The sequence below is a fragment of the Drosophila teissieri genome, chromosome X (assembly GCF_016746235.2).
Source record: "Drosophila teissieri strain GT53w chromosome X, Prin_Dtei_1.1, whole genome shotgun sequence".
In the NCBI taxonomy this organism is placed as follows: Eukaryota; Metazoa; Arthropoda; class Insecta; order Diptera; family Drosophilidae; genus Drosophila; species Drosophila teissieri.
This window is the reverse complement of record NC_053034.1, coordinates 14,388,721-14,415,970: the sequence shown is the minus strand read 5'-3', so window position 1 is coordinate 14,415,970 and position 27,250 is coordinate 14,388,721. Positions and strand designations below refer to the sequence as shown.

At 44.8% G+C, this 27,250-nt stretch overlaps 1 protein-coding gene across 5 annotated transcripts in view; it reads right to left on the bottom strand.

Annotated features, from left to right (window-relative positions):
- Positions 1–27,250, bottom strand: part of LOC122624069 (box A-binding factor) — a 117,427-nt gene that overhangs the window by 31,090 nt on the left and 59,087 nt on the right. For all 5 annotated transcript variants that reach the window (XM_043803504.1, XM_043803503.1, XM_043803507.1 and 2 more), the window contains exons 2-5: positions 19,867–20,027; positions 4,137–4,328; positions 2,230–4,047; positions 1,991–2,119 (exon numbers count right to left, since the gene is read on the bottom strand). In XM_043803504.1, the coding sequence (XP_043659439.1) occupies positions 1,991–2,119; positions 2,230–4,047; positions 4,137–4,328; positions 19,867–20,007 (2,280 nt within the window). In that variant the 5' untranslated portion in view covers positions 20,008–20,027. The remainder of the gene's footprint in view (positions 1–1,990; positions 2,120–2,229; positions 4,048–4,136; positions 4,329–19,866; positions 20,028–27,250) is intronic.

The following is a 27,250-nucleotide window of genomic DNA, read 5'->3' as shown; positions in this document are numbered from 1 at the left end:
GCCAAAATTAGTGGAGACAACCGTCGCCGAAAGGAAGCGACGCGAAATGCCATGTTCGCACTTGGGGCAAAAAAAATAAATTGAATATCGAGCCACCCACACAGTCCAAACAATTTCTTAGTTTTTTTTTGTACTCCCCCGTTTGTTTGTCCTGTTGCAACATGCGACAATATTTCTTATTGTTTGATTTGAATATTTGATTTGGTTTTTATTTTATTTATATAGCATTCTCAAATAATAAATGTGCGGACATGGGAAGGCGCCGAGCTGCCTTAAATGCGACCATTGTATACTCTATTTCCATATTCAGTTGTTAGAAGCATGTGAATTTAACCAAATATAGTATTCATCTATATTTAATTATAATGAGCTCAAGATGCTTGGGCATTTAAAGCTTTAATTTATTTATTTAATGCTTTTCACCAAGTATTTCTCTTGAAAATTGCACCTTTGCTTTTCGCTTGGTCGAATTACTTTGCCCCCTAACTTAATGATAGGGAATCGCCTCGTCGAGTGATTTTTTTAATATCTTTATCGAAAGGCCTGGACAATGGCGCCTCTCTTGACAGCCATATTGAAAATTATAGTGTCGTAAACATGCAACTGCAACAACAGCAACAGCAACAGCATTGGTGGCAAATAAAAAATTAAATTAAAATAGAAGGCAAGAGAAGAGAAGAGGATTGGATTGGAATGGAATGGAGGAGAGGGGCGGGGCGAAAGGAAGAAGGACCCCGAACAGAACATGGCCAGTAAATAAATAATACAAACAAAAAATTCCAGGGGTGTTGAAGTTGAGAGGGGGGTGTGGTGGGGGGTGGTTGGGAGTGGGGGACAAAATTGCAAACGGAAATTGCCAACAATGTGTGGCAAGTGAAAAGTGGAAGTGGCCCACAAAACGAAGCGATAAAAACTCAACTACCGGCGAAATAAAACCAAACACAAAATTCTATCAACTGTGCGAAAACTTATGGCATATGGTGTGTTTTTAGGTGTGTGTGAGTGTGTGGGAAATTTACAGAGAGAGATATTTACACATAGATATACGACAACAACAACAACATAGATTACATACACATAGATTGGATTAACTAACAAAATTACACAGACACTTATCGATAGACATTGATAGAGAGAGAGAGAGAGAGAGAGCGAGAGAGCGAGAGAGATAGCTAGCTAGAGGTAGAGAGAGAGAGAGAGAGATAGAGCGCTACTCATTAAACAAAACATGATTACTATATAGAGCTAGGAAACTGAACACAACTAACATTTGATACTTGTTTTGTTTTTTCGCAAATTACTTTTAAGGATTCTCTTCAACTGAATAGAAAAAAGAAAAACTTTACTTTCTTAGGTTGGGAAAAACTTGATATGTATATATATAGGGCATAGATATAGGATGGATAAGTTATATATATATATATTAGGTAGATATATATGTATGGGTATATATATATATATATGTATAAAAAATTCATAGACAAAGAACACGACGAAGAGCAAAAATATATGTTGAGTTTTGATTTTGTTTTCTTTTTGCATTTGTTTTTTTTTTTTTTTGGATTTTGTATTTTGTTTTTTTGGTAATTAAATATATATAAATATGGCATATTGAAGTATATATATATAAGAACAGACAGAGAGTGAGAGAGAGAGAGAGAGCAATACTTAAGATATAGGTATACATATATGTAGAAATGGAGTCGGATCGAGCCAGATTGGGATCAGATAGATCATTTTTGCGAGACGCATCTCGGAATTCGTAAAATATTTTAGATTTTTTATTGATTTTTTTTTTGTTGTTTTTAACCTATCGAAGCAGCAAAAGCATTCACTGAAAGGGATCTCCTGGGACTGGAGTTACTTTTCGAATTTTGGCATGGGTTCGCATCGAATCGTATTTTTGGGGAGGCGGGGGAATTCAGGGGCGGGGGTCGCGGGTCGGGGTCAGCGTCAGGGGGTCAAAGGTAACGCCAAATGGCAGACTTACCGACTCGTGGGAGGCGCGGTAGTCAAGGTCGCCGCCCAGGCCGCCGCCAGCTGATGCCGAACGCTGTTGCATGTGTCTGCTGTGACTGCTGTTGTCGTCCTCGCTGCAATCGATCTCCTTCTTGAGGCTCTGCAATGGAATCGCAAAGGTGTGGGGTTACACAACTATTCACGGTTACCCAGTAATACCCCATAAGGAATACCCCATAACTAACTAGCTCTAATAGTATCACTACTCACCAATGGCACCGATTGCACGGGCAGCAGATTGGCCACGGTTCCCGGGCTCAGCAGGCTGGAGGAGGACGCTCCTCCCCGGCCGCCATCGTTGCCGCCGCCGTCGCGTGAGCTCCTGGACGCCGGTCGACCGCCGGAGCCACCAATACTGAGGTCCGAAGCGCCCGCTCCGGCTGCCTGCGCCGCTGACATGGCCGGCGTGGAGCGTTGCGATTCCATGGCCGCCGCTGCTGCTGCAGCTGCCGCCGCCGCTGCCGATGAGGATGGCAAGGTGATCAATGGCGAGGGTATCAGTGTGGAGCCGGTGGACAGATCGACGCCACCGCCCGCACCGCTGCTCATCTTCATGTTGAGACCCAAATCGTTGCTGCTGTTGTCCGCCTCATCGTCGTCGTCCAGATCCATCTCATCGTCGTAGTCATCGTCGAGGATCTCGCTCTTGGCAATCACGGGCATGGCATCCTCGTCATCCGAGTGCGTATGATGCTGCTGGTGGTGCGGCGCATGGTGGTGGTGCTGTTGCTGTTGCTGCGGATGGTGCTGGTGCTGGTGATGGTGCTGCGAGTGCTGGTGGTGCGGCGCATGGTGGTGCGTGTGATGCAGACGCTGCAGCCGCTGGGCAATGCCCCTGGCCATTGCGGTGGCCGGGCCCACCACCACGACATCATCGTCCATGTCCTCCTCGTCCACATCCTGCTCCAGCCGATCGTTGATCACCTGTCGCTGGTGGTGGTGATCGCCATCGTCGTCGTCATCGTCGTCCACCGCAACCACGGAGTCCGCTGTGCCGCCGGTTGTCGCTGTGCCGCCATTGCTGGCCGCTGAGGTTTTCCCACTACTAGTGTTGTTGTTGTTGTTGTTGCTGCTGGAGTTGTTGTTATTATTGTTGTTGCTGCTGCTGTTGGTGTGGCAGGTGCTGCTGCTGCCGCTGAGACTGTTGCTGCCGCCCTGCTGCGCTGTTGCTGCTGCTGCTGCTGCTGCGGCGGCGCTTTTTGGCTCGACATTTGGTCTTTGATAGAGATCCAGCGGCATGGGCGTGTCCTCCTCCTCATCCTCGTCGTCCTCGTCCTCGTCGCGCTCCCGCAGCAGCGTCTCATCGTTCTCATCCAGCTCATCCACCTCCTCCACATCGTCCTCCTCCTCGTCCTTTAAGTTGCGACCGAGCAGCTCACCGCTCAGCAGCTCGTCCGCCTGGTGTTGCTCCTGTTCCCGATCCCGATCACGATCCCGCTCCCGATCCTCTGCCACATCCTCCTTGTCCGTCGGATGCAACGATCGCGAGGATCGCTTGGCGGGCGTGGGACTGCTGCGATCGCTAGCCTCCCGCTTCTGCCCCCCAGTGGACGATGATGACGAGGTCGCCTCCTCTGAGTGCGCAACACCAGATGCTGCTGCGGCTGCTGCTGCTGCTGCTGATGTCACCGACGATGATGAGGATGTTGCTGCCGTGGATGTGGTTGCTGTGGCACAGGTTGCTGTTGTGGTTGCCGCCGTTGTAGTTGTTGTACTACTACTCCCCGCCGCCGCTGTTGCCGTTGTGGATGCAGATGTTGCTGCTGTTGCTGCTACTGCCGCTGCCGTTGCCGCCGCAGATGTTGCTGAGGTTGAGGTCGATGTTGCCGCCGCGGCAGTGGCCGTTGCCGTGGCAGTCGCCGCCTGTGTGGCCGCTGTGGCATCGAGCGCGGCCGCCGGACTGTCGGCCGCCTTGTGAGCGGATCCGCCGCTGCCGCCGCCGCCGCCCTGCGGACGCAAGCGGTCCGGTTCCCGTTCCGGTTCGCGCAGCGTCGTGTTCTGGTTCGTCATCTCGGCCAGGCCCTTGACCTGCAAGCATGTACATCCATGGATTGATTGATATGATTGATAATGATGCATGGTAAGGTTTTTAATCACAAATGGAAAGGAGCACCCACCTTGAGGGATTCGGCTGTCTTGAGCAGCGCGGACAACTGACAATATTGCACGTTCACCTCGCCCTTGTACATGAATTCAACTAAGGTTTGCAGCTCGGCAAAACGGACGTCCTTCAATATCACAATTGGATGTCTTTCGGGGTGCTCCAGGAACAGGCTCTGGAAGTACGAGGAACAAGCCGAGAGGACCACCTGAAAAGCACACAAAACACACGATTCATTAGTCAAGCGAACAAAAACAAAGCATCAACTTAAGACTACTTTGCTTAAGAGTAGAGTATAGAGTACCACATCTATTCTGCGAAATCTCTTTAATATATGAGCGCACCACTACGCGAGTGTTAAGTATTTCATGTGCCTTTTTAATTTTTACGTTTTATCAGTCCATCATCTATGCCAACGGTGCCCAAGGAGAGAGGCGCATTTTCCACGCTTTTCCCCCCCGGGAGCAGCGCGTTGGTGCGGCAGGCATTTATTAGATTTACGATCTGCCTCTCAAAACGCAGCCACAAATGCCGCTTTTGAAGATGCCACAAACGAGCGATCCGGAAAACGCTGCAGCAGCGGGGGGGGGGTGAAAATCGCTGGGGGGCGGGTGGAAAAAAGGAGCGCTGCGATGGGCGATGCAGTTGGAGTTCAATTTGGAGTGCACTTCTTTTTGCTGCCTTCCTTTTTTTTTTTTTTTCCTTTTGCCAGTTGGCTGCGGGCGTCAAGGCGTGAACATGCCACGAATGACAATGCCACAGCAACTGCAGCAGCAACAGCCGCAGCAGCAGCAACATCAGCAACTTGCAACTGGCAACTGGTTCCGATCCGTGTTTCAACATTGCTGTCGATTTTTATGTGCGCATGCACGCCTTGGGGTATGCAATGAACGACCGATATATATATACATATATATATGTATATATCCCCAGCAGATCGGCCCAATCGTTTTTTTGCCCATTTCCTTGAGGGGGGAGGGGGAGTCGAGGAGCGGACGTACGAGCCATGTTGTAAATTTTCATTGCTGGCAAATTGAAAAGGCGTCGGCCTCCATTTCGCATATAGATTTCGCTATAGCCTAATGAGGTTTTGGCCTAAGACTGCGGTAACCTCGCTGCTGGCGATGTGCGCGTGAGCCAACTCACGAGGAATATATCGCAACAATAGTAGGAGCAACAATTTATTTAGTTTAACTTATTAAAAGGTTGTTTCAAATCTTAAGCAATAGGCAAGGCTTTCTAGTTATAAACGAGCTTGAAAGTCGCTGAAGCCTCGTGAGTGTCCATGCAACGCTGCCATCTCTAGCACCTGCTCCTTTTGCCGCCTGCCACCCAGTCCGCCCCCCTTGCACCACGCCCCTCTCCCCCCCTCCCCCCTCTGCCCCTCGCCAGACGCTCCTTAGAGCCTCCTGTCACGCGCCGTTTGCGCCAGAATTTATTTAAAAAAATGCAATCGGCCTGCACACGCCCCCGAATCGCAACAACAGCGTAAAATGAGCGTTAATAAATTCACGCGCATATTAGAAGTCACGGGCGTGGGGATATCTTGTCGTGGGGGAAATGGGGGGTTTTTGTGGGCGGGGGGTGGGGCGTTGGGTGCTAGCGATTCCTTGTGTCCAGTCTGCGCAGTCCAAGCGAAACTCTTTCAGTGGCATTAAGAAAATCGAATTTCCTGATTACACGAGGGGCTTGGCCGCGAAAGCGGGGCCGGTCGGTTGGGGGCATAAGGGGCATGGGGCATAAGGCGTCGCAAATTGGCAACACTTTTAATTGAACGTCGCTGCCGGTGGGGAAAGAGGAAAGAAGCAGCAGGCGAAAAACGCCCCCAAAGCTAATGAACGCCAAAGGCTTTGATTTCTAACGCCACGGCCCAGTTAGTAAACATTTTCAGCTCTCTTCTATATATTTATTAAAAAAAAATGAAAAAAAAAGCAGAAATAGTGGAAATCCATGGAGTTGCATGTAATTTGCGGCAAAATAGTCAACAACATAAATTGCCAGTGCGAAAGAGAGAGAGAGAGAGAGAGAGAGAGAGAGAGAGAGAAAGAGGTGGCAAGAGGTGGGCGGCGGGCCAAAACGATCGCATGTCCCAAGTGGGCGTTCACCCTGCCAACCGAAATTTAAACAGCAGCTTTAGCATCGCAAAAAAATTAAACTAAATGAACGCAACAATATATCTTCCATTTTTGGGTTCAGCGCACAAATTCCTATTCCAATTACACGTGCGTATAAATCAAGTGCGCTTAAAAGCGGTAGAAAAAAGAGTGGGCGCCAGTGAATTAAGTTTCCTGGCTACAAAAAAAATGCCGGGCGTTATCTTAACGTTCTTATCGCGATCGGCGATCTTCTGGTTTTCCCGCTGATCCTGTTTTCCACGTCCCATTTCCTTAGATAGCTCCCAACTCTGAACTGGGCTTACATGGACTTTTGTCTTATGGACTTTTGCAGCACGCACCTGCTGATTTGAATCGCCAACCGTTTCTTTCTTAAGATAGTGCACATTTCATTAGGCTTTTCATTAGACTTTTCATGGGACTTTTCATTGGACTATCTGTGGACTATCCATCTATTGGGCAGATGCCAAACTTTGGCTAACCTTTGCTAGTTGCCAAACTTGGGTGTGACGACTGAATTCTGCTGCTGGCTTCGCTGTTTTGGCTGCGGAAAGGTTAACATTTCTATTATGGGGGCACCACTCCCTTTTATAGATGTTTTTGCTTTTGCTTTTGTTTTTGCTCTTGCGTTTTCTTCTGGCTTGACCACCATCAGAGAAATACAACAACAACAACAATTGAACACTGCGGCGAAATATGCAAATTATTATGTTTGCATATCGCCGACTTGCCGGGTTTCATTTTTTGTTCCTCGCTTTTTTTTTCTTTTTTTTAGCCAGCAATTTTCTGTGTATGTCTGTGTGGCTGGCGCTTGCGGCTCTTTTTATTGCCGTTCTGCCTACTCTCTCACTATATATTTTTATATACATACATATAGATTTCGATTCTTGTGCAGCTTCCTCCTCATCGATTTGCACTCGCATTTATGTCTTAATACAATTTGCGCAGGAGATTTGCTAGGAATGCAATCCATCCACTACCAATACTACTACTACTTCTACTACTACTACCAATACTAATAGTACTACTACTACTAATACTATTGCTGCCTGATGATGGATGATGATCCCATCGGAGGCTCGATACGACTTTCCAACATTGTGATTAGCTTTTTTGTACGTCAATTTCGCATAATGTGTGCAAATTTATATAATTTAGCCAGCTGGATTATCGTTATCGATTGCTTTCCCCTGCCCGATAATTGTGTGTGTGTGGGCAATTTAATTTTATTGATTTTTTCGATGACAGCCAGAGGATCGCCAAACTGTGATTATCGATTGATTATCGTGTGATTACGTCTATTAAAGTACATTTAATTGATAAATAAATACGCAACACACAAAAGCATTTGCTATTTAATATATGTATTTTAAGTATTTAGAAGTAAAAGTAAATGAAGTACTACAATTTCCCACAATAATCTTTCGCCCCCGTCACTTTGGCACGAACGCTGTGCATTGTATATTTATCATAATATTAATAACAATTATGCCGCATCATCTGCTTGCCAATTCTGAAGCTGCTCAAAGCATTTCAGCAACTGATTAATGGCCAAGACCCGGTAGACAAGTGGCAATAGCAGGGGCAAGATGGGAGAAAAAAAGTAACAAAAGAACACAATTTTATTTCAAAATATGGCATTTCTAATTTAACAACTGCGCTTCAAAAATTGCGTTTTTTTTTTTTATACCGTCACTGTGCGGCTGTCTTTCTTTCGCATGCCTGCCATTTAATTATTTTCTTAGAGCTCATTTTTACGGGTGAGGGGTGAGGGGAAGCGGTGGAGGGCGGGGGAGCGCAGACGGCGGCAGAAACACATCACAAGTTGACCTTGATATTCGCATTCGCAGCGCACACAACTTGCACACACCATGGAAGCAAACATAGAAACAGCAGGGGTTGCGATTTGAAAGTGTTCTTTAAATATCCGTTTTTAGTGCTTCACAAAAACTTTACATTTCCTTTGTATGCAATTAGCATATGTACATACATACATATATGCAATGCAATAATAAACCAATGATGCCAAGGCGATGTAGCACTCATAAAACTGTTAGTCATGCCCATGCACGCAATCGCAGTTCAGTGCTGCCAATTTTTGTTTTTCGATTTTTTATGATTGCACTATTTAGTCTGTTTTTAGAAAGCAGCATATTTCCTATGCCCATTTCTATCTTAACGCCCCCAAGTGTAGCTCCCCAAGCACACGCACACACACACATACATATGCAAAGCATTAAGTAGAATCGTCGACATAGAGAACAAGCGGAGGGTGTGAGAGGGAGGGAGAGAGAGAGGGGCACACGCAACGCAGCTTTCAAAGCTTAGTTGTGGTTGTTGCTATTGCCATTTCATGGCACGCGGGCGTAGGGAGGGAGAGGCAAGAGCGGCGAGAGTGGCGATCGCGGGCGCCAGAGCGAGACAGAGTGGGCGATAAGCATTCGCAGATTGCGAATGGCAAAAAACGCAAGGGAACACTCTCGGGTATAAATAAATAAATAATGCGAACGGGCGCAGGCACCTACACACAATATGAAAATAAATAATTTCAAAAAATTATCTCATCAAAGTGAGCCGCTGTCGCCGTCTCTCTCTAATTGCGGCTGCAGTTGGGTGCGTTAATTTCCGCCTGTTTCTATCCCGCTCTCTCTCTTTCTCTCTCCCAGTCCCTGTCTCTTTCTGCCATAAATCTCTGTTGATATTAAATAAATTTAATATATGTTTTGCCTCGTCTTCGTCTTTTCATCTTCATTTTCGGATTTCTGTACGAATGAGTGATTGCATAGACGTAGATAGCGGGAGGGAGAGGGAGAGGAAGAGGAAGCGAAAGGGATGGAGCGAGACGTCGCTAATGCGTTGACGTTGACCTTGGATTTAAAGTCCAAACAATTTTTGCGACCACTAACAAAAAGGAACAGGCAGACCCCAAAAACCGAATTCGAAACCAAAAACGCAACAAAGTGGAATACGTAAGTTAACGCCACGCAAACTAGAAATATATGCAAAGAACTAATCATACATTAACCTCTCTTCATTTTTATAATGAACGTCATCTTAAGAGTATCAAAATGTTACAAGGTTACAATACACACCCACTTTAACCACCCACAACCATCAACCATCTACGCACACAAATCAGCTGTTTTTTCTGTGTTTGCTTTGCTCTCCGCTTTTCAAGTTCAATGAGACGCGCCCCCAGAAACGCAGAAAATGTGCGTAAAACGTGCGTAAGGCCACGCATACGACGATGACGTCACTGAAACCAGTTGGCAAGGCGGGGGGAGCACGAGCACCGGGAGGGGGGCAGAGGCCGTTGGCAACTCAACCCACTTGTTGCCGTACAAGAGAGAGCAACAACAACAGCAATAACAGCAAGAGCAACAACAACAGCAATAACAGCAAGAGCAACAGCAACAACAACAACGACAAAGTCACGCGAATCGAGACGAAATAAAACGAAGCGAACGATGAACGAACGCACAAAAACGCACACACTTGTGAAAAAAACTGCGTAAGTGTGCGTCGGTGCGTGCTGCCATGAGTGTGTGTGTGTGCGTTGGGGCTTTGATTGAACGGGTTTTGGCGTTTATCATACCCATACATAGCTACGTACATTCGCGCACTCACCACACACTCACACACACACACAAACATGCGAACATAAATCCGAATGACATTGAACTTGAACTTGGGTGGGAAATGTTGATACTGCGTTCCAAAAAAGTACGACGGGTATGATCGATTAAAAACACATCTGACTTCAGTCAATACAATACTTATACACAATTGTTTCTAATTGTTGCTACTATTTGTTGTTGGGAAAGGAAAGGTGTAAGCTCAAAAGTAATCTCTAAAACCACTTTTGGTAAAATATATTACAATTAATATTTGTATGCACCCAACTGCATGTAAAACTAGGATATTAAAGGGGTCGTTTCCAGTTGTAAAACTCATTTGCTTGTAAGTCGTCTTACGCACAGCGTTTTGGGTGTCGGTGTGTGAGCTTTTATCAAGCGGTGCCGTTATCTGATGATAAACAAGTTCGTGTGTGCGTGTGTGTGTGTGTGTGTGCATGAGCAAAGTAATGGAAACGGTGGTTGAGCGGGAGGGGGGTACATTACGTAGCAACTCGATTCCAAGGTCGCCAATGCAAATTTATGCGCATTCTCAGAGATTTATGCGGGTTTTTTTTGTTTTTTTTTCGCTTCTTACAGTTTGGATTGCATTGTTAACACAGTTCGTAATTAATTTATGGCCACTCAGACACAGGCGCATTAAGTACAGATAAGGTCAAAATGGTAGCAGTTAATGTTCGTCAATGGCTGAAATCGTGTTATTTATCGCGCAATTCAACGCCAGATTTGCGTATGCTTAGCCATGATAAGCGCTACTTGAAACCGGCACTTTTCTTTTACGTATAATAACTCATGCAAAGGTTTTCTTTAATTACTTTGCCAAATTGAAGCCTACCTATGTATGTATGTATGTAGTATATGGCAGCATTATTCTTTCGAACTCACATCGATCAGATTGGATATCTGATCAGGTTGCGCAGCTGTGGCCGAGCTAATTGCAGGTAGCCACAGGTAGCTGGCAACGACGGACGGCGCCACACAATAGCGTCTAAATAATATCCGCCCAATGGTCAGCATATAGAATTTGTATATCACTCTCCATATATGTATATATATTCTCCATTTGATCCACTTTCAAGGGGGAAGGGGGGTAGAGGGGGCTAAGTGTGGTGTGGAGGCGCACGCACAAAAGCTGACGCCGTTGGCCCGGAAGGTCCGTCTGGCAGGTTGCCCCTTCTGACCCTTCGGTTCCTTTGGACACCAGCGGGTCTGAGCGGAGCCCAGATCCTGCCCAGCACTCAGGTGGGAGTCCTTTGTCATTGCCCAACAATTGCGTGAGACGAAAATACAAGTATGTATGTATGTACATATATCGCCGCTGGTCAGCCTTTGTGGTCACCTGAGTTGGTTCGGTTTCGGTTTTTCGGGGCCGGAAGCTAACAAGACGACCACAAGAAGGGCAGGACAAAGCACGGACCCAGTGAAGTGAAGAAAGGATGATGGGCGGAAAGATAGCAACGTTCGAGATACCCTTTCAAATACTCCAACACATGGAATATTTATACCCAAAATGTAGACTTTGAAAGTGTGGTGCAATTTGAAGTTGATGAAACATTGTTAACTGGTAGTTTGAAAGTAGTTTTTATTTGCATTTGTGTTGCTGCTTTTCTTCCATATACCCCCTTGCAGGGTATTTTTTTATAAACAAAGAGGCACAGCACTTGACCTGCCGAATATGAGAACAAATACCTGTAGAAACACGCAGGTTTTTATTTTGCTCTGCTTAGAGGTGAGATGAGATGAAGATGAGGAGTGAGTTTGAAGGCCATTCGCTGGCCGAAGGATTATCCCACGCTAAGCAACAAAAGCAGCATGCAGGGCAGGCAATAGCATTATGTGTGGCAACATAACAACGCAACGCAACGCAACGCAACGCATTGTTGCCCCAACTGCAAACTAAAAGTTCCCTTGCCTCGCAATCAAATCAAAGAAATCAAAGAGCCGCACCACACACACACACACGTAAAAAGTAATATTGATTTGTGGTGTTTTCGCTGTTAACAATTTGTTGCAAATTGTAAAATGTTGCCGGCAACATAATTTAATTGACACCGTTATGGGCACGGCAATGGCAACAGCAACAACTGCAACTGCCGTTGCAACAACAAGAGCAGCAGTAACATTAAATACGATTCGATCAGTTGGTAACGAGTTCCTTGTGGCATGCAACAAATAACCGGAGAGAGGGAATTGATTGGAGAAAGACTGAGATAGCGGGCCATTCCTCTTTTTTTTTCTAATAATTTATTAAACAATTCAAATTTGAAAATTTTAGCATATTAGTTTGCATATTATCGCCCACGATTGAAACTCTGCTTTTGAATCTGTGTTCCCTCATCAACTTAATTTGCGGTTGGCTTGCGTTTCCTACAAACTCGCTGATTAATGGGACACATTTGGCCGCACTTTTTGCTTGGCGGTGATTAATCTTATTTTATGCAACACCAACACCACCCGAAAAATTGCAAAAAAAACGTAAGATTTCAATGAGAAAAAAACAAAATGAGCCGAGGGATTGAGAATGCGAATGTGAATGCGAATATCAGCGCCAACGCATGCGCAACGCGATTATTTTCAGTTTCAGATTCAGTTCCTGTTGCTGACGTCAGATTTTGAGCCGAGACATTTGTGCATAGTTTTACTGCCTGATATTGTTGCTATTTGTTGTTGTTGCTATTTCTGTTGTTGCTGTTGCTGCTGTATTGCTGATGCTGTTGCTGTTGCCGGGCCACGCAGCTCGTGTCGCTGTTGACCTTCAAACTGGGTTTTAATTTAGCCTGGCCTGCGTTTCTGTCATCTCCCTCTCTCTCTCTCTCTCCCTCTCTGCGTCTCGCCATCTCTTTCTGTATAAATGCTAGAATAATGGCCCAAAGGGTGCGGGGGGAGGGGGAATGGAAGGGGGTTGGCGGATGGCTTTGGCAGGCGGCTTGTGCAACAATTACTAATTATATACTATACAGCGAGTTGGGTTTCTATATCTATCTATAAAGCCCATACACAGCTGGCAATTCTAATGAGATACGCTATCTTTTTCTTTTTTTTTGCCGTATGCGTTTCCAACGCGACTTGCGCGAGGGTGCGAGGGAGAGAGAGTGAGAGAGAGAGGGAGAGGGGCGATAGCTAGATATAAATCTGTTGAAAATGCGCATAATTATAACAGGCAGCAGCAGCAACAGGCAACAAGTTGGCTTCAAGCGTCGTCGTCGCCGACGTCGTTGTCGTTTCCAGTCGTGACAAGAAAAGTTGTTAATTTTAATTATAAAAAAAAATTCTATTTTACTCTTTTTTTTTTTTGCACGCTTTATTTGAATTTGCTCGCTGTCGCTGCTCTTTTGCTATTGCTGTTTTGCCTGCTTGGTATTTAAAGATCTGTTGCATGTTCGACTAACAAGTGTAGTGAAATTGCGTCGACTTTTGAGTCGATATGTGCAATTAAAATGGGGAAAAGATGACGGGGATATAATATAGCACAATTTAAATAGTCTTAAATACAAAATGTCAAGTTCCACTTAAATTTACACAGATATTTTGACATGTTGCGTATTTGCAGCAGCTATCATTTCACTGTCTGTGCCGTCGACATTTTTCGAATACTTACGGCCAACAATCGCATAGTTGAGCGCCACAAAAAGTGCATAAATGGAGCCGAAAATGTGGCAAAAATGTTAATGGACATGCTGAAAATGCCAAAACGAGGCAAAGAGCAAATAACTTAGAAAAACTCAAAACCAAACGCACACATGCAACACACATTGCACATGGCACATTGCACGTTGCACATACGCACCTGGTCACACTTTTCGTATACCCTAACAATCGACACATATGCACTTGTGGTACATCAAGTGCTTGGCTATATACATTGTAAAATGGTTAATTTGGATTTCAATGAGCACTACAAAGTTTTCAGTTTAATTTGCCACTTAAACGTAATTTATCGATTGGGCCAAGTGTATTACGACTTCGATTTCATTCGATTTTCTTTTTTTTCTTCTCATTTTGTCTGGCATCGCAGCGTGTATTTATCCATGTCCGTGTGTGAGTTGTAAATTAACAATTATTGGTTATTAACGTGACAATTTTATACGATTTTAATGCATGCCTCGGCGGCAACTGCAACAACTATAACAACAGCAATGCGAGCCACATAAAGAAATGTCGGCAAGTCACATTTGAAGGCATTTAATTGAATGCGTGAATTGCTTTTGTTGATTGCACTGACGTTGACTGCAGCAGCAGCAGAGGCAGCAACAGCAACTGCAGCAGAGGCAGCAACAGCAACTGCAGCAGCAACTGCAACAACAGCAGCAAATTGTTGTTGCATAGTTGGCCGCGTGAAAACGTGACGTTTGAGAGCGGCTCAGATTAACAGGCAGATTCGAATGTAAAATCTCGCTGCAACAACAAGCGTTTTGAATATTTTTGTATAATTTTCCAATTTAAATTAACAGTTTTGCTGTTGCCGCTGCCGCTGCTGCTGCTGTTTGCTAGATTTTTCCCAGGCCGAAAAAAAAGAGAGGGAGAAATAATAAATATTGCCATCGGCAGCGAAAAAATACGAGTTATGTGCTGCCGCTGTTGCTTCTATGCCATTTTTGTTGCTTTTGTTGCTGTTGTCCATTGTCTTAGTATCGGCTTGATTTTTTTCACCTCCCCCAACCCCCCTTGAGCACTTTTTGTGTGTGTTTGTAATGTAATCAATTGATTGCTAATTGATAATTATGGCATACGTAATGCGAATCGTGTTCTAAGCCAATTGCTTTATCGGCTGGAATGGGGCTGCAGATCCTAGATTTAATGGTTCTAAGGCCTTAAGTTTGAGTAGGACATTTTAAGAGGAAATTTCAGTTCTTACTCCGCAATTGAGCAACTCCAATTGCAGCCTGTTTGCCATTTATATTTGACATTTGGCCATTCGCATTTTACTGGACCCATTCACCAGCACCTGATCGCTTCGTACGCTGTCCGCATTCACATTCGCAGTTATTACACATTTTATGTGGTTAATTATCAAATTATATTGTAGTTTGGCCTGTCTCGATGGATTAGCGCATTCGAGCCTCGTACGTGACCACGCGGCGTATGCGCAATGGCCAGGCGGTGCTCGACACATTACGCATACGCCACGTTGGCCGAGTGAAAACCGCAAGACAATTTTCAGTTGGCATAGCGGATGGCGGGAAGGGGGGGTTGATGGTGGAAAATTGAAATGATAATTGCACTTGCCCCACCCACCCAAAAAAAAAAATGAAATCAACCCACGCCTTGCTGCTCCACATTATGAGCGATGAAAGATAAATGTTGGCTCAGCATTTTGGATTTTGGATTGTGAATTTTCGGCTTTCGGTTTTTTCTTAGGCTTTCCGCGATTTGTTCGATTCGCGTTGTTAACATAAAATCGCAATTAGTTGGCATTTTGTGTGTGGGGCAACGGCAGCTGCCCATACTCGTGTACGCTGTACTGTTTTATTAATAATCTCTTGTTACAAAATTATGCAAAACAATTTATCACAAATTTGTTTCTTGGGGGGCTGTGCGCCATTGTGTTGCTTGGTTCCGCTGGATTTTCGCTGCAGGCGTGGCTGTGCCGCAAGATTTGCATTTTACATTCTTTGGGCATTTTCTTAATCAGTTTTTGTAGCGTACTATATCAAAATTCCATTGGTTGTGCAGTTAAATGAATTAAATAATACATTCGAACATTAAATATTTAACAACGTATATATTGTAATTAAATTTAATGTATTTTCAATTAAAATTCCATTAAAACAAAAGCTGCATACATTTGAATTTGTCAATTCCATTTCGATTGTATTTAAACACTTTGCGAATCCCACATAAATTAAGCGCAATTATGGCTATTTTAATGGACTTTTAAATGAAATTTACAGGCATTTGCTCCGAATTGTTTATGTAGTTAAGCCGCAATAAATTCGTGTTACGCGCAAATATTAAAACATGACTAAATATCAAATTTATTGACATTTGATTTGAATGCTAACGGGCCAGGCCAGCAAATTGGCGGTGCAACTATTGTATGCGCCGGCCTGCAACATATGTTGCAAGTTGTTGCAGCTGTCAATAGAGGCGGTCACGTCATGTTGCTGTTGTTGCCAATGCAGTTGCTGCAGTTGCAGCATTGCTGCGCCAATTGTTGCTGCCTTGCTGCCTTGCTGCATTGCCGCATTGCTGTTGCTGTTGCTGTTGCTGTTGCTGTTGCAGTTGCCGTTGCCGTTGTCTTGTCAAAAATGTGTTGTTGTCGGTGCCCGTTGTTAAGTGTTTTGGCTTAGCATATTTGTGGCATGTCTGGCATGTTGTTTAACACCCTGTTATACCCAATCGAAGCCATGTCCATGCAAATTTGCCAAGCTGAGTGAAAGGGTGAGGGGCTGGCCAACTCAATCAGACTCTTAGCTGACCAACAAATCAGCTTAAGACAACACACACACACTCACACACACTCACACACACGCACAAAAGAATAGAAGAACGAGAAACTGAGAAAAAATATGACAATTTTTTTGGGCTGCTGCAAATATTTGAACAGAAATTTGCCAGCTAGGGAAAAGCCATTGAAAGTCATTTGCCAACGTTGGGCGATGACAAACCAGACGCCCACACCCTCTGGCCGCCGCCACGCCCCCTTTTGAACTGTCCGCAACGACATTTGTTACACTTTGTTTGCCTTTCGGCTGCTTCGTTGTCGGCTAGTTCGCAGCCAAAAAATCCAAAAAAAAACAAAAAAATTGCAAAGAAAATACGGATAAAAAACGCGCGCTAAACGGGCAAAAAGTTCGTGGGGAATGTGAGGCAGCTGCGAACGATTCTCAAATCGCATCAAATATCAACCGAGCATACGTTAAATGCCTCAAATTGAGTTAAAGTGCCGACGCCCGTCTCTATCCCCTTCCCCCTTCCACCCGCTTCCTGTCTCGCTGCCACACACGCTCACACACACACTCACACACACACTCGCACACACAGTCGCGAAGGACAAAAGCCTGTGGCAAAAACACTGGAGCCGAGGAAAAAGGCAAACTACAACTGCAAATGGTGGGTAAAAAAATCACTTCCACGCGATGTTGCCCACAAAAGGAGTAGATCAAGCAGTTGCTCAACCTAAACTAACTAACAATTGTTAAGATTTTATTTAAGTACTTGTGATTTTACATGCCTGTCAATATATTTTGCGTGCCAAACTCAACGAACTTTGCTCGCAGCTGGCGAAAGTTTATGAGCGCCCCTCGCAAGGCTGCACTCCACGCACGTGAGCGCATATTTGGCTTGGCTCCATTTCAGGACGCATGGCCAGGATGCAGGACCATCACTTGGCTGTTGCCCCTCCCCCCTCCCTCCCTTCCTTCCTCGCAATGCCAACCAGCCATCCTTCCTTTTTTTGTTGCTTTCTTTTTTGGTTTATTTTTTTTTGTGCCCCTGCCGGCTTCTTTTTCATTGAATTGACTTTGGCCTGGCTGAATGTCCTGGCCACTGATCCTGTGCCGACTCCTCGCTGCCTGAGTGGCTGACTGGCTGAGTGCCTGCTGTCATCATTGCCTCGTTCATCGACACTTTGCTTTTTAATCAATTTAACAATTTTTTGTTTCAGCCCCCCGAACATCCTTTGCTGCTGGTGTCCTTGCTACGGGGGCCGATTTCCAAGGCGCCTGCGGACTCGTTTCGGCATTCGAAAGCAGCTCGATATGTCTGCCTGTGTAATATGCATACACATATGTATGTTTGTACATATAGATGTAGATGTAGTATATGCAAAAGTAATTGGCAGTTGAGGTCTCTGGGCTGTGCTGGCACTCACACGACGCATCCTTGGGATCCTTGAAGGCCTCCTTGGCCGATCCAACGGCCGCCCTCGTTGCTAAAACGTCAACAGTTGTTTCTCCACTCTGTATGTGCATTTGCTAATTAGTTTGCCCAGGCATCAGGACATGTGTCCTATGTTATGTGTCCTATGTCCCGTGTCCTGTGTCCCATGTCCTGTGTCCCATGTCCTATGTCCTATGTCCTGTGTCCTGAGTTCTGTGTCCTGAGTTCTGTGTCCTGTGTCATGTGTGTGCAGCAGTGTCCCCTTTGCTTCGCCTACTTGAATTGAAATTCTTTCTGTTCTTCTGCCCGCCCCCATTTTTCCGCCCACTCGTCCTTCTGCCCCCTTTTTTCGTATATGTCTAAAAAGGAAATGAACTCATCAGTTTGTTTGTTTGTTTGTTTGCCTTTTCTTCATTCTTCTGCCATCCATGCCTAATGAAGTTGATTTGCCAGTAAACAGAAACTCGAACTGCCCACCCGAATGTCCTTTGCATTGAACTGGAAATGAGTTAATCGAGTAGTTTTACATTTTTACCCATTTCCTTCTTTTGTTTGGTTTTTCGAAGTTTAGGCTTTTGAATGCTCATACTCATCAGAGATTTAGATATGCCACAAAAACAGATTAAGATTGAAATGATGCGCTTTTTCCCATTAACAGTATGCCAAACTGACTTTCATTTGAAAAATTATATAAATAATTACATACTTAGTTGGCTATTTAAGTTAGCAATTTGGAAATATCTATTCTTATCCCATTAGTTGTTGCAGGCATTTTTGCAATAATTTCCAGATTGCACATTATTAACTTAAGTGTCAATTAGTATTATATTTGTTGAGATACTTTTCACCGCTGGCATTTCCAGTTTGCAGCGCCCTGTCTTCGGATAATTTTCATGCCCATTCTCATTTTCATTCTGATCATCGTCGCTACCCCCCCTTTTCCCACTTGGCTAATGAAAATGTTTTCCGAGTGTCCGAGATGCACATTTATAATTGAACAATTTACCAGTTTTCCTCGGAGCCAGATTCAGAAATGGCTTTATCAAAAGGCCGGGCCACTCTGCTTACTACACTACTTCATCTTCATCTCCATCTTCTTCTTCTTCTGCTGGCCGCAAGTCGAGTTTTGTGTTAGCCACATTGGCCACAGTTAACGCAGTTAAATATTTTCCGCTTAATTTAACAGGAATTTCAATTGACAGACGTGAGCACGAAGTTGTTGTTGTTGCTGCTGCTGCTGCTGCACTTGTTGCTGTTGTTGTTGCTGTTGTCGTCTGGGCAACGCATGATTTATGCACTCACACTTGGCGAGAGGAGGAAGAGGAAGAGCTAGATGGCTGCGGTTGCACTGCCGTCAATTTCCATTAGACGCTGACCTTGTCAACATGTTGCCAAGCAGGCAGGCAGCAATTGCAATAGTTGTTGTTGCCATTTGTTGCTGCCGTTGCAGTAGCAACATTCGCTGCCGGCGTCGCTGCTTTGGCTCGCGTTAAGTTGACAATTTACTGACAAATGTGTAAATTGCATTTGATCTTGTTGTTGCCTGCCATTGCCGCTGCGTTAATTTATGCGCCTTGCATTTATTTACAAGGAAAAAATACAACAAAAAACGAGAGGGACGGAGCTGCAACAATAACACACAAGTTGTGTGGCAAAAGAGGGCAGCGGAAGGGGGGCACGCTGCACAAACACAAACGCAACAAAATGCGACGACTGCAGCGTCGACCTTGATCGCCAACTTCCGCATTTTACAGTTACACTTGGCGCGTTCTCGTTTTCAATTTTCCCAGGCCTCTACGGCATTTTCCTCAAGTGAACGTCGAAAAAGGTTGCAAATGAAAGTCAACTTTTCGCCACATTCTTTTCCCAAATCCGCAAAAAAGTATTTATCTATTTATTTATTAGCTGCACGCAACTGTAATTATATTCGATTTATGGTGAGTTTAAATATAATTTTTGGTATATAAGTTATAATAAAAAACTCCTTAGTTGTTATTGAATTTTGGCACAAGTACAGTTTTCGTTCTAAGAACAGAAAGTCAATCACTTTATGGGCTTAAACACACTTTCTACCACCCGCAACATACTAGCAAAGTATTTACCAGATACTTTTACTCGATAAAGATATAAAATAGAACCCAAGATATATATAATTGTAAAAGTAAGGAGTACTCACCTTATGGGCTCTGATGGATGTGCCCTCTGAACAAACTAGTGTGACGTCCACCAGGCTCCCGTCTTGTAGTAATTGACTAAACACCCCTAACAGGTTGGATTGGTAATTGTTCCACCTCAAGCAGTAGTGCTCACTGCCCATGTCGGTGACAGCTTACGCTGCTGCAAAGAATAATAATAATATAAAATAATATTACTAAATGATTAGTTGCCTTTTTTTGGGGCGAAAAATACTTCATACATATATGTATAAAATGCAGTGGAGAATGACTCGAGTCTCGCGATCGAGAGTAGTAATTTCTTAATTTGGTATTTTGCGGCTGCGGCTATTGGCGCTAATTGAAATTGCGTAATCAATCGCACATGCGGCAGATACATGCATTCAGATAGTTGCATAGGTGTATCTTTGTTTCGGTATCTTTAGATGCAATTAATGCCACCAGCGCTTGCACACAAATGCCAAACAAATTGCGAAATCTTGCCCAGAGTTTACAAATGTCACTGCCACCCAGCAAAGAAATAGGAAAAAAATGAATATATATATATATGTATATATTTGGGGGTATTGGTGGCCATGGAGGGCGTGACTAGGCGTGTCACTGCGTTATTTCCATAACAAAATGCTGACTGTGCACTTTTATGCAAGAATTTTTATTTTTTTGTTATAACGTGCACAAACACTTTGCTGGCAACGAATATTTTGCAGCTAAAATCGATATTTTATATACCAGCTCCCTTTGATTTAAATTGTTCGAAAATATTGCCAAATATCTACGTTTAAAAAGATTTTACTCTATAAATGGGGGAACATCTAGAAATCTTTAATTAGGCATGCTGCATTTAAGTATGCTGCACATACATATAAAGTTAAGTTCAAATGCCAGACACTTTCATTCATTTACTTTAATTGGCAGTCAATTTCAATCGGCTTAAGAGCCCCACAGCCCCAACATCGCGCCATCAGTTTGCATTATTTTGATGGCTAAATAATTAATCGAGCAGTCGGCCAAGCCAGCATTTGGCCAATCAACGAAACGATCTGAAATTAGGTAAGCCCCCACCTCGCAAAGAAATTGCCAACTGCCAATTGCCAACTGCCAATTGCGAATTGCGAATTGCCAACCGAACAGCGAACACCGAACACCAAGCACCCAACACTAATCCCCAATGGTAACAGCAAACATTTCCGGCCAAAACAACGCTGTTTTGATGGCCAACTGTCGCTGCTGCTGCCGCTGTTGTTGTTGTTCTCCTCAACCTGGTGCCGCGAATCTCAGTCGCAAAATAACAACAACAAAAAGTAACACACAACGCAAAAATAAAAAACAAAAAAAAAAAAAGAAAATACAGAAATAATAACGAAGCAATAAACTCTGAATTTATTTCAACAAATAAAACTTTGATTTATTGCACTACGCACCGGGCACACAGCATGCAACGGATCTCGCTCCCAGCGCCCCTGGCTGCCACCCCCCTTCCCCTCATCACCCCTTTTGGTGAGCCCCTGGAAATGGAGCCCCTCGAAGCGATTTCGCAGCCCGATAACGATATTATAGAGAAGTTAGAATCTGTATCTGAGGCGAATGCGATCGTAAAGCGTAAATTACGCATGCATTTTGTTATTTCCCTGTATATCTCTCTCTTTTTCGCATTTTCCTGCCGTTGGAAAATTCGTGCGAACTTTCAGGAGCACTGGCACTGCACAAAAAAAAAAAAACAAAAAATATACTGCCCATATAAAAAAAAGGCCAATAAAATTGGTCTTTATGCTGATGAGTAACCGTTAGCATGGAGCTATATATTTTAATAATAGTTATAAAACTATATACATTTACTTGCAAGAGCTCAGTTTCATAGCTCTTCTTCAAATTTGATCAATGTTTAAATATTTCCGAGATTAACAACAAATTTTCAGCGAAAAATCGTTGGTTTTCCACGCTTTTCCACTCCTTGTTTCGCGACTGGCTCGGTTCTCAAGGCATTTGCAAATTGTTTAGCACTTTTTCGGCTTCGACTGTGTTTCCCTAACCTTTTCGCGGTATTTCCCATTCAGTTAAAGATCGCACACTCACACACACACACGCAGTAGAGAAAAGCCAAAATGTTGGCCTGGAAATTATGGCCCAAGTGGCAGGCAACACGCAATGGCTAAAGGTCGCCACATTGGCAGCAGTAGCAGCAGCAGCAACAGCAGCGGCAGCGGCAGAGAAAAAACTTCTTGCTGTTTTATTTCCATTTGCATGCAACGGCAGGTCGACACTTAATTAAGAGAAGTTGCTAGTTGCCATGTTGCAGTTGCTGCTGTTGCAGTTGCTGTTGCTGCTGTTGCTGCAGTTGCTGCTGCTGCAGTTGCTGGCGTGTTGCTGCTGCCCACGCATGATTTTTGAATTAGCGCTGTGTGTAGTAACAACAACTAATATAATTGACAGTTGTTGCTGCTGCTGTTGTTGCCGCTGCTGCTTTGCCTACGTGTTCTGTTGCAGACGTCAATGACTGGCTGCAATGCATGCTAAGTAGGGGAAATATAGACAAAAAGCCAACTAAAAAACCAAGCCCAGAGAAAGCCGCTAAAGCTAAAAAATAAGCAAAAGAATGGAGAAAAATCTGCTGTGTTGCATGCAATTTGGGTCTGTTAATTGTTGTTGCTGCTGCTGCTGCTGTTGCTGCGATTTATGCCGCTTGCATGCTAATTATGCTTAGGGGAAGGGGGAAGGGGCAGGGTGGGGTATCAGCTGAAAAGACGGCCAAAATGGGTGGGTGAAAGGGGAAGCACCAGCATTACTGACAACTAAATCAGTCAAATGATGATGGCTGGCGGCGGCTGCCTATAGAGTTTTCAGCCAACTTAATGAGCAGCGTAAGACAGGCAGCAACGGGCAACAAAAAGGTGCACCCCCATCCCCCTTCCCCCCTCCCTGCTGCTCTCTTTTGGCAAACTGATCTCCCACAGTGCACAGTTCTGGTCAAAATGCTGTTGCGGTTATTCATCGAGGCTCTTTCAGTTGGCTCTGTTTTTTCAATTAAAGACCCCCGTCGCTGTAGGTTCCTAAACTGAGTAAGCATATGTTGCTGTTGCATCTTCTGCTACTGTTGCTGCTGCAGTTGCTGCTTCTGCTGCAGTTACTGCTGCTGCTGCTGCTGCTACTGTTGCAGCCGCTGGCTGGCTGGCCTAAAACTCATTAATATTGAAATTTGTTCGTGTGCATGAGTTATTAGCAATTTTCTAATTAAGGCTCCCTGACGAGCCGCCAACGATTCTTGGCTAGCCGCTACTCTAAGCCCCCCATACCCCTCCCCACCCCCATTTCCCACCCCCCTCGCCACACCTCATGCTTGGCCGCTCACCTGAGGCGCCCCCCCCCCATCCTCCCTCCCCTTTTAGACAGCCCCCTCAATGTCACACCCACAAGAAGGCCGCCATTTTGCCTTTCATGTTTTGTTTTTCCCGCTTTTCCATATACTTTTTTCTCTTGCGTTTTTTGTTGTTGTTTTGCCCCCTCGACTGGCGGAGAAATTTGCATTTGATTTATTTATTTATAAACTTAATTGCCGAGTGCTTTTTAAAAGTGGGCGGGGCCGGCAGACGCGGCAGAGTGTGAGCGCTTAGTTAATGTCGAAATTTATAACAAATTCAAGCAGATAAGCGGATTGAAATTCAGTGGAGTTTCTGGGAAAATGCAATAAATCATTGCACACTAATAAATATTTAAGTTAGATACAAATCTAATAAATATTAGCAAGTAAGTAAGTATTATAGCCTGCTTTAGATAACGAATACTAATATTAAATGCAATAAAAATGATTACAAAATTCGCAACATTCCATCAACTTTCTTTCAAGGCAGCGACTTGTAGCCCAGTTTCAGATGGCAATCAAAGTCAAAGTCTGGTCACTGGTCACGAGATCAGACAATGATCAATGATGATCTCCTCCTGCGCCACCCGAGCCCCGAGCCACTCGATGATGATGATGATGATGATCATCCACCCAGGCGCAGAAGTCCAGGTTCAGAAGCCCACGCACACGCCGTCAACCCACAAATGCTGCATGTTGCAGTTACCGTTGAATGTTGCAAGCTGCTGGCTGCTTGGCTGTTGGTTGCAAGTTGCTGGTTGCTCTTTGCTGCTTGCCGGTTGCTGGTTGCTGCTTGCTGGTTGCTGGTTGCTGGTTGCTCTTTGCTATTTGCTGCTTGCTGCATCCTTGGAGTGTTCTGTGCGTCCAGTTCTTGCGGCCGAAACAGCTGCAACTGGCAACTGGCAACGGGCAACGGGCAACGGGCAACTGGCGAACCTTTTGTGGTCCAGGCCAACAGACAACACACTTGACTGATGAAGGCAGCGCAGAGTCCCCGGTTTGGCCACTTGTTTTCACGGCAGCGGAATGGGAATAGGAATGGGCATAGGATTGGGATTGGGACTGGGAATGGGACTGGGAATGGGACTGGGAATGGGAATGGGTTAGGTGAACTGCGTGTGAGTACGCCTACGTGCGATGGCGGCACATTTTAAATCAAAAAGAAGGGCGCACGATGCAGTTCAGTTCATTGCAGTGCAGTGCAATGCAGTTCAGTTTCGCTGAGTTGAGCTGAGCTGAGCCAAGTTGAGCTGAGTTGAGTTGAGTTGAGTTGCAGTTATGCCGCGCCTCGTTTTTTCTCTCTACTCGATTATTAATTGCGATATCAACGGGGAGGGCGAGGGCGGCGCGGGGTGACAGTCACTGTGCACAGCGAGAAAAATTATGCATATTTCCATTCATTCATATTCTTGCTTGAATAGTTCTGCTCAAACTCAGCCTGATTTTATGAATAGTTTTATATCAAATATGAAATATATATCTTTGGTCACTCCAGCTTATCTTTTATTTTGTGTTCCACTTCTCTGTAATCATTTTTTTTCTATCTGCAAAAATATTAGAGCTGCAACAGGTGCTTTGTAGATCCAAGTTTTTTTTCAGTGCAGGGGTGTTTGAGCTGCAAAACAGTTGCAATTTTGCTGTTGTTCGCGTTGTTTGAACATTGCCGACACAGTTTGCGATTATCATAATGCTGCCTGCGCAGCTCATGTTGCAGTTGTTGCTGCTGTTGTTGCTGCTGTTGTTGCTGCTGCTGTTGTTGTTGTTGTTGCTGCTGCTGCTGTTGCTGTTGTCGATGTGAATGATGATTATTTTGATAAGTTGCGCAACATGTTGCTGCCTGGCTGCCTCGGTTTCCTTTCCACTTCAACTTCAACTTCAGATTCAGATTCAGATGGGCATCTCTCCTCTCAATGGCATCTTAATTGTTCCGCTGCCGCCGCCCGAGCGGCAACATTGTTGCCAAGGTGTTGCCTGCCTCAAATTGCCGCTTGTCACTGTGCGGAAGTTGCAGCCGCAGCAGCAGCAGCAATAACGCGAGCAACAACTATGATTATAAATGCTTTTTATTGATTTATTAATCGTTGTCTGCTCGCTGGTGAAAGGATTTCGCTCTGGGCCTTATCTCATAAATTTCCAAAGCGTTTAAAGCAGATCTCTCTCCATCTCTCTCTCTCGCGTTTCCCGCTTTTCCCGCCTTTCCACCCCTCACCCCTCGCCGCTTTTCAGTTTCCTGCCAACAGCTTTCTATTGTTGCCTTGGCAAGTTCAAAGTGGCAAATGCTTTTGGCCAGCTGCTCTCTGCAGCTCCCACTTTAAATGCTGACCCACGCCCACTCCCCAAAATGAAAATGGGAAAAAATCACACACACACACACACTCACACACACCCACGACGGACAATAAAAAAAGGGATTGCTGCCTCGTGTTGCGTAAAGAATAATAAAAACAACAAAAAGGCGCCGCGAAAAATGAAAGAAATATATGCAAAATTATTACCGAAAAATGATTAGGCTTAAGGAGTGTGTTGCAGAGCGCGCTGCTTTGCTACACTGCTAAAAAAATGTATCAGAAAATAACATACAACAGTTCTTCATATATATATATATAACCCTATTCTCCAGTTTCTTTGGCCATTTTTTCTTTGTATTCAAACTTTAAACTGCAAGTTGCATGTTGAAGTTAGCCAAACGAGTCGCTTATTATGGAGAACTCGTGTGGCATACGAATATTTGAAAGATGCATCATTTGCAGTTGGCCAAATATTGCGTGCACTCCGGACGGCATTAGCATAATTTTCGCGTTAATTTTCGTGCAGTGTGACCGCAGATTGCTTTGTGTTGCTGCTGTTGCTGCAGTTGCATTTGCAGTTGTTGCTGCAGTTGCAGTTGCTGCGGCTGTTGCAGCTCTGCCACCTACAATATGTATGGCTTAGGTGTCGCCTTTGTGGCACGAACATGACTTTTGGCGGCGCATGCGTGTTGCCTGGCAGTTTGTTGCCAGTTGCCGCTGTTGTTGCTGCTGCTGTTGCTGCTGCTGTTGCTGTTGCTGCTGCTCTTGCTGCTGTTGTTCCACTGATTTACTGGCCGTTGCCATTGCTGTTGTTTCGTTTTTGGCCAGAGATAAGCGCGAACAAACAATACAGTTGCTGCCGCACAATTTGCAGTTATTTGTGGGACGATAAGCCGCAGCAGCAGCAACAGCAACAGCAGCAGCAACAGCGGCAACAAGTGCCACTGCAACCGCAGTGACATATTGCTGGCAGGCGCAGGTCAGCGGCAATTGAAAGGCAATTAAATTAGATGCCCAGACACACAAGACAAAACGAGATCAGCCGCAGAGTCAGAGTTGAGTTAAGTTGAGCTGAGTGGAGTGGAGTGTTGCTGTTGCACAAACAGCCTTGAAACGAGACGATTGCTGCTGCTGCTGTTGCTGCTGTCGTTACTTTGGCCACAAAATTTATATTATTAGCCAATTGTTGCTGCGGTGCAGGCCATGATGAAACGGCAAACAGTTGCTGCAGTTGGTGTTGCTGCTTTTTGCGTGTCGAATTTGACTATTTGTCGGGTTCTTTCTGCCGTTGTTGTTGCCGCCGTCGTCATTGCGCAATAATCATTTTCAATTTTCATATAAACATTTTGTTTCGTTTTTGTGGCCGTTTGCCGTCGCCGTTGCCGTTGCCGTATTGACGTTGCCTTCACCTCGTTGCCGCAAATCGTTGCACGTTGCCATTGCAATTATTCCTGGCATTGCGACAGCGCCGAACGGCAACAACGTGCCAAGACCACCCCAATAGTCATTAAAGTTTAATAAGCTAGGGCTCCGAGTTGCAGTTGCAGCAGTTGTTGTTGCAGTTGTTGCTGCTGCAGCTGCGGAATGTTGCTGCTGTTGCTGTTGCTGCTGCTGTCACAGTGCCACTGCTGATGCGTTTGGGTCACCTGCAATATGCAATGAGCAACGTGCAACGTGCAATGTGCAATATGCAAGCAGCGGTGCGCCAGGCGGAAATGTTCTCAATTTCTCCATCCAAAACTA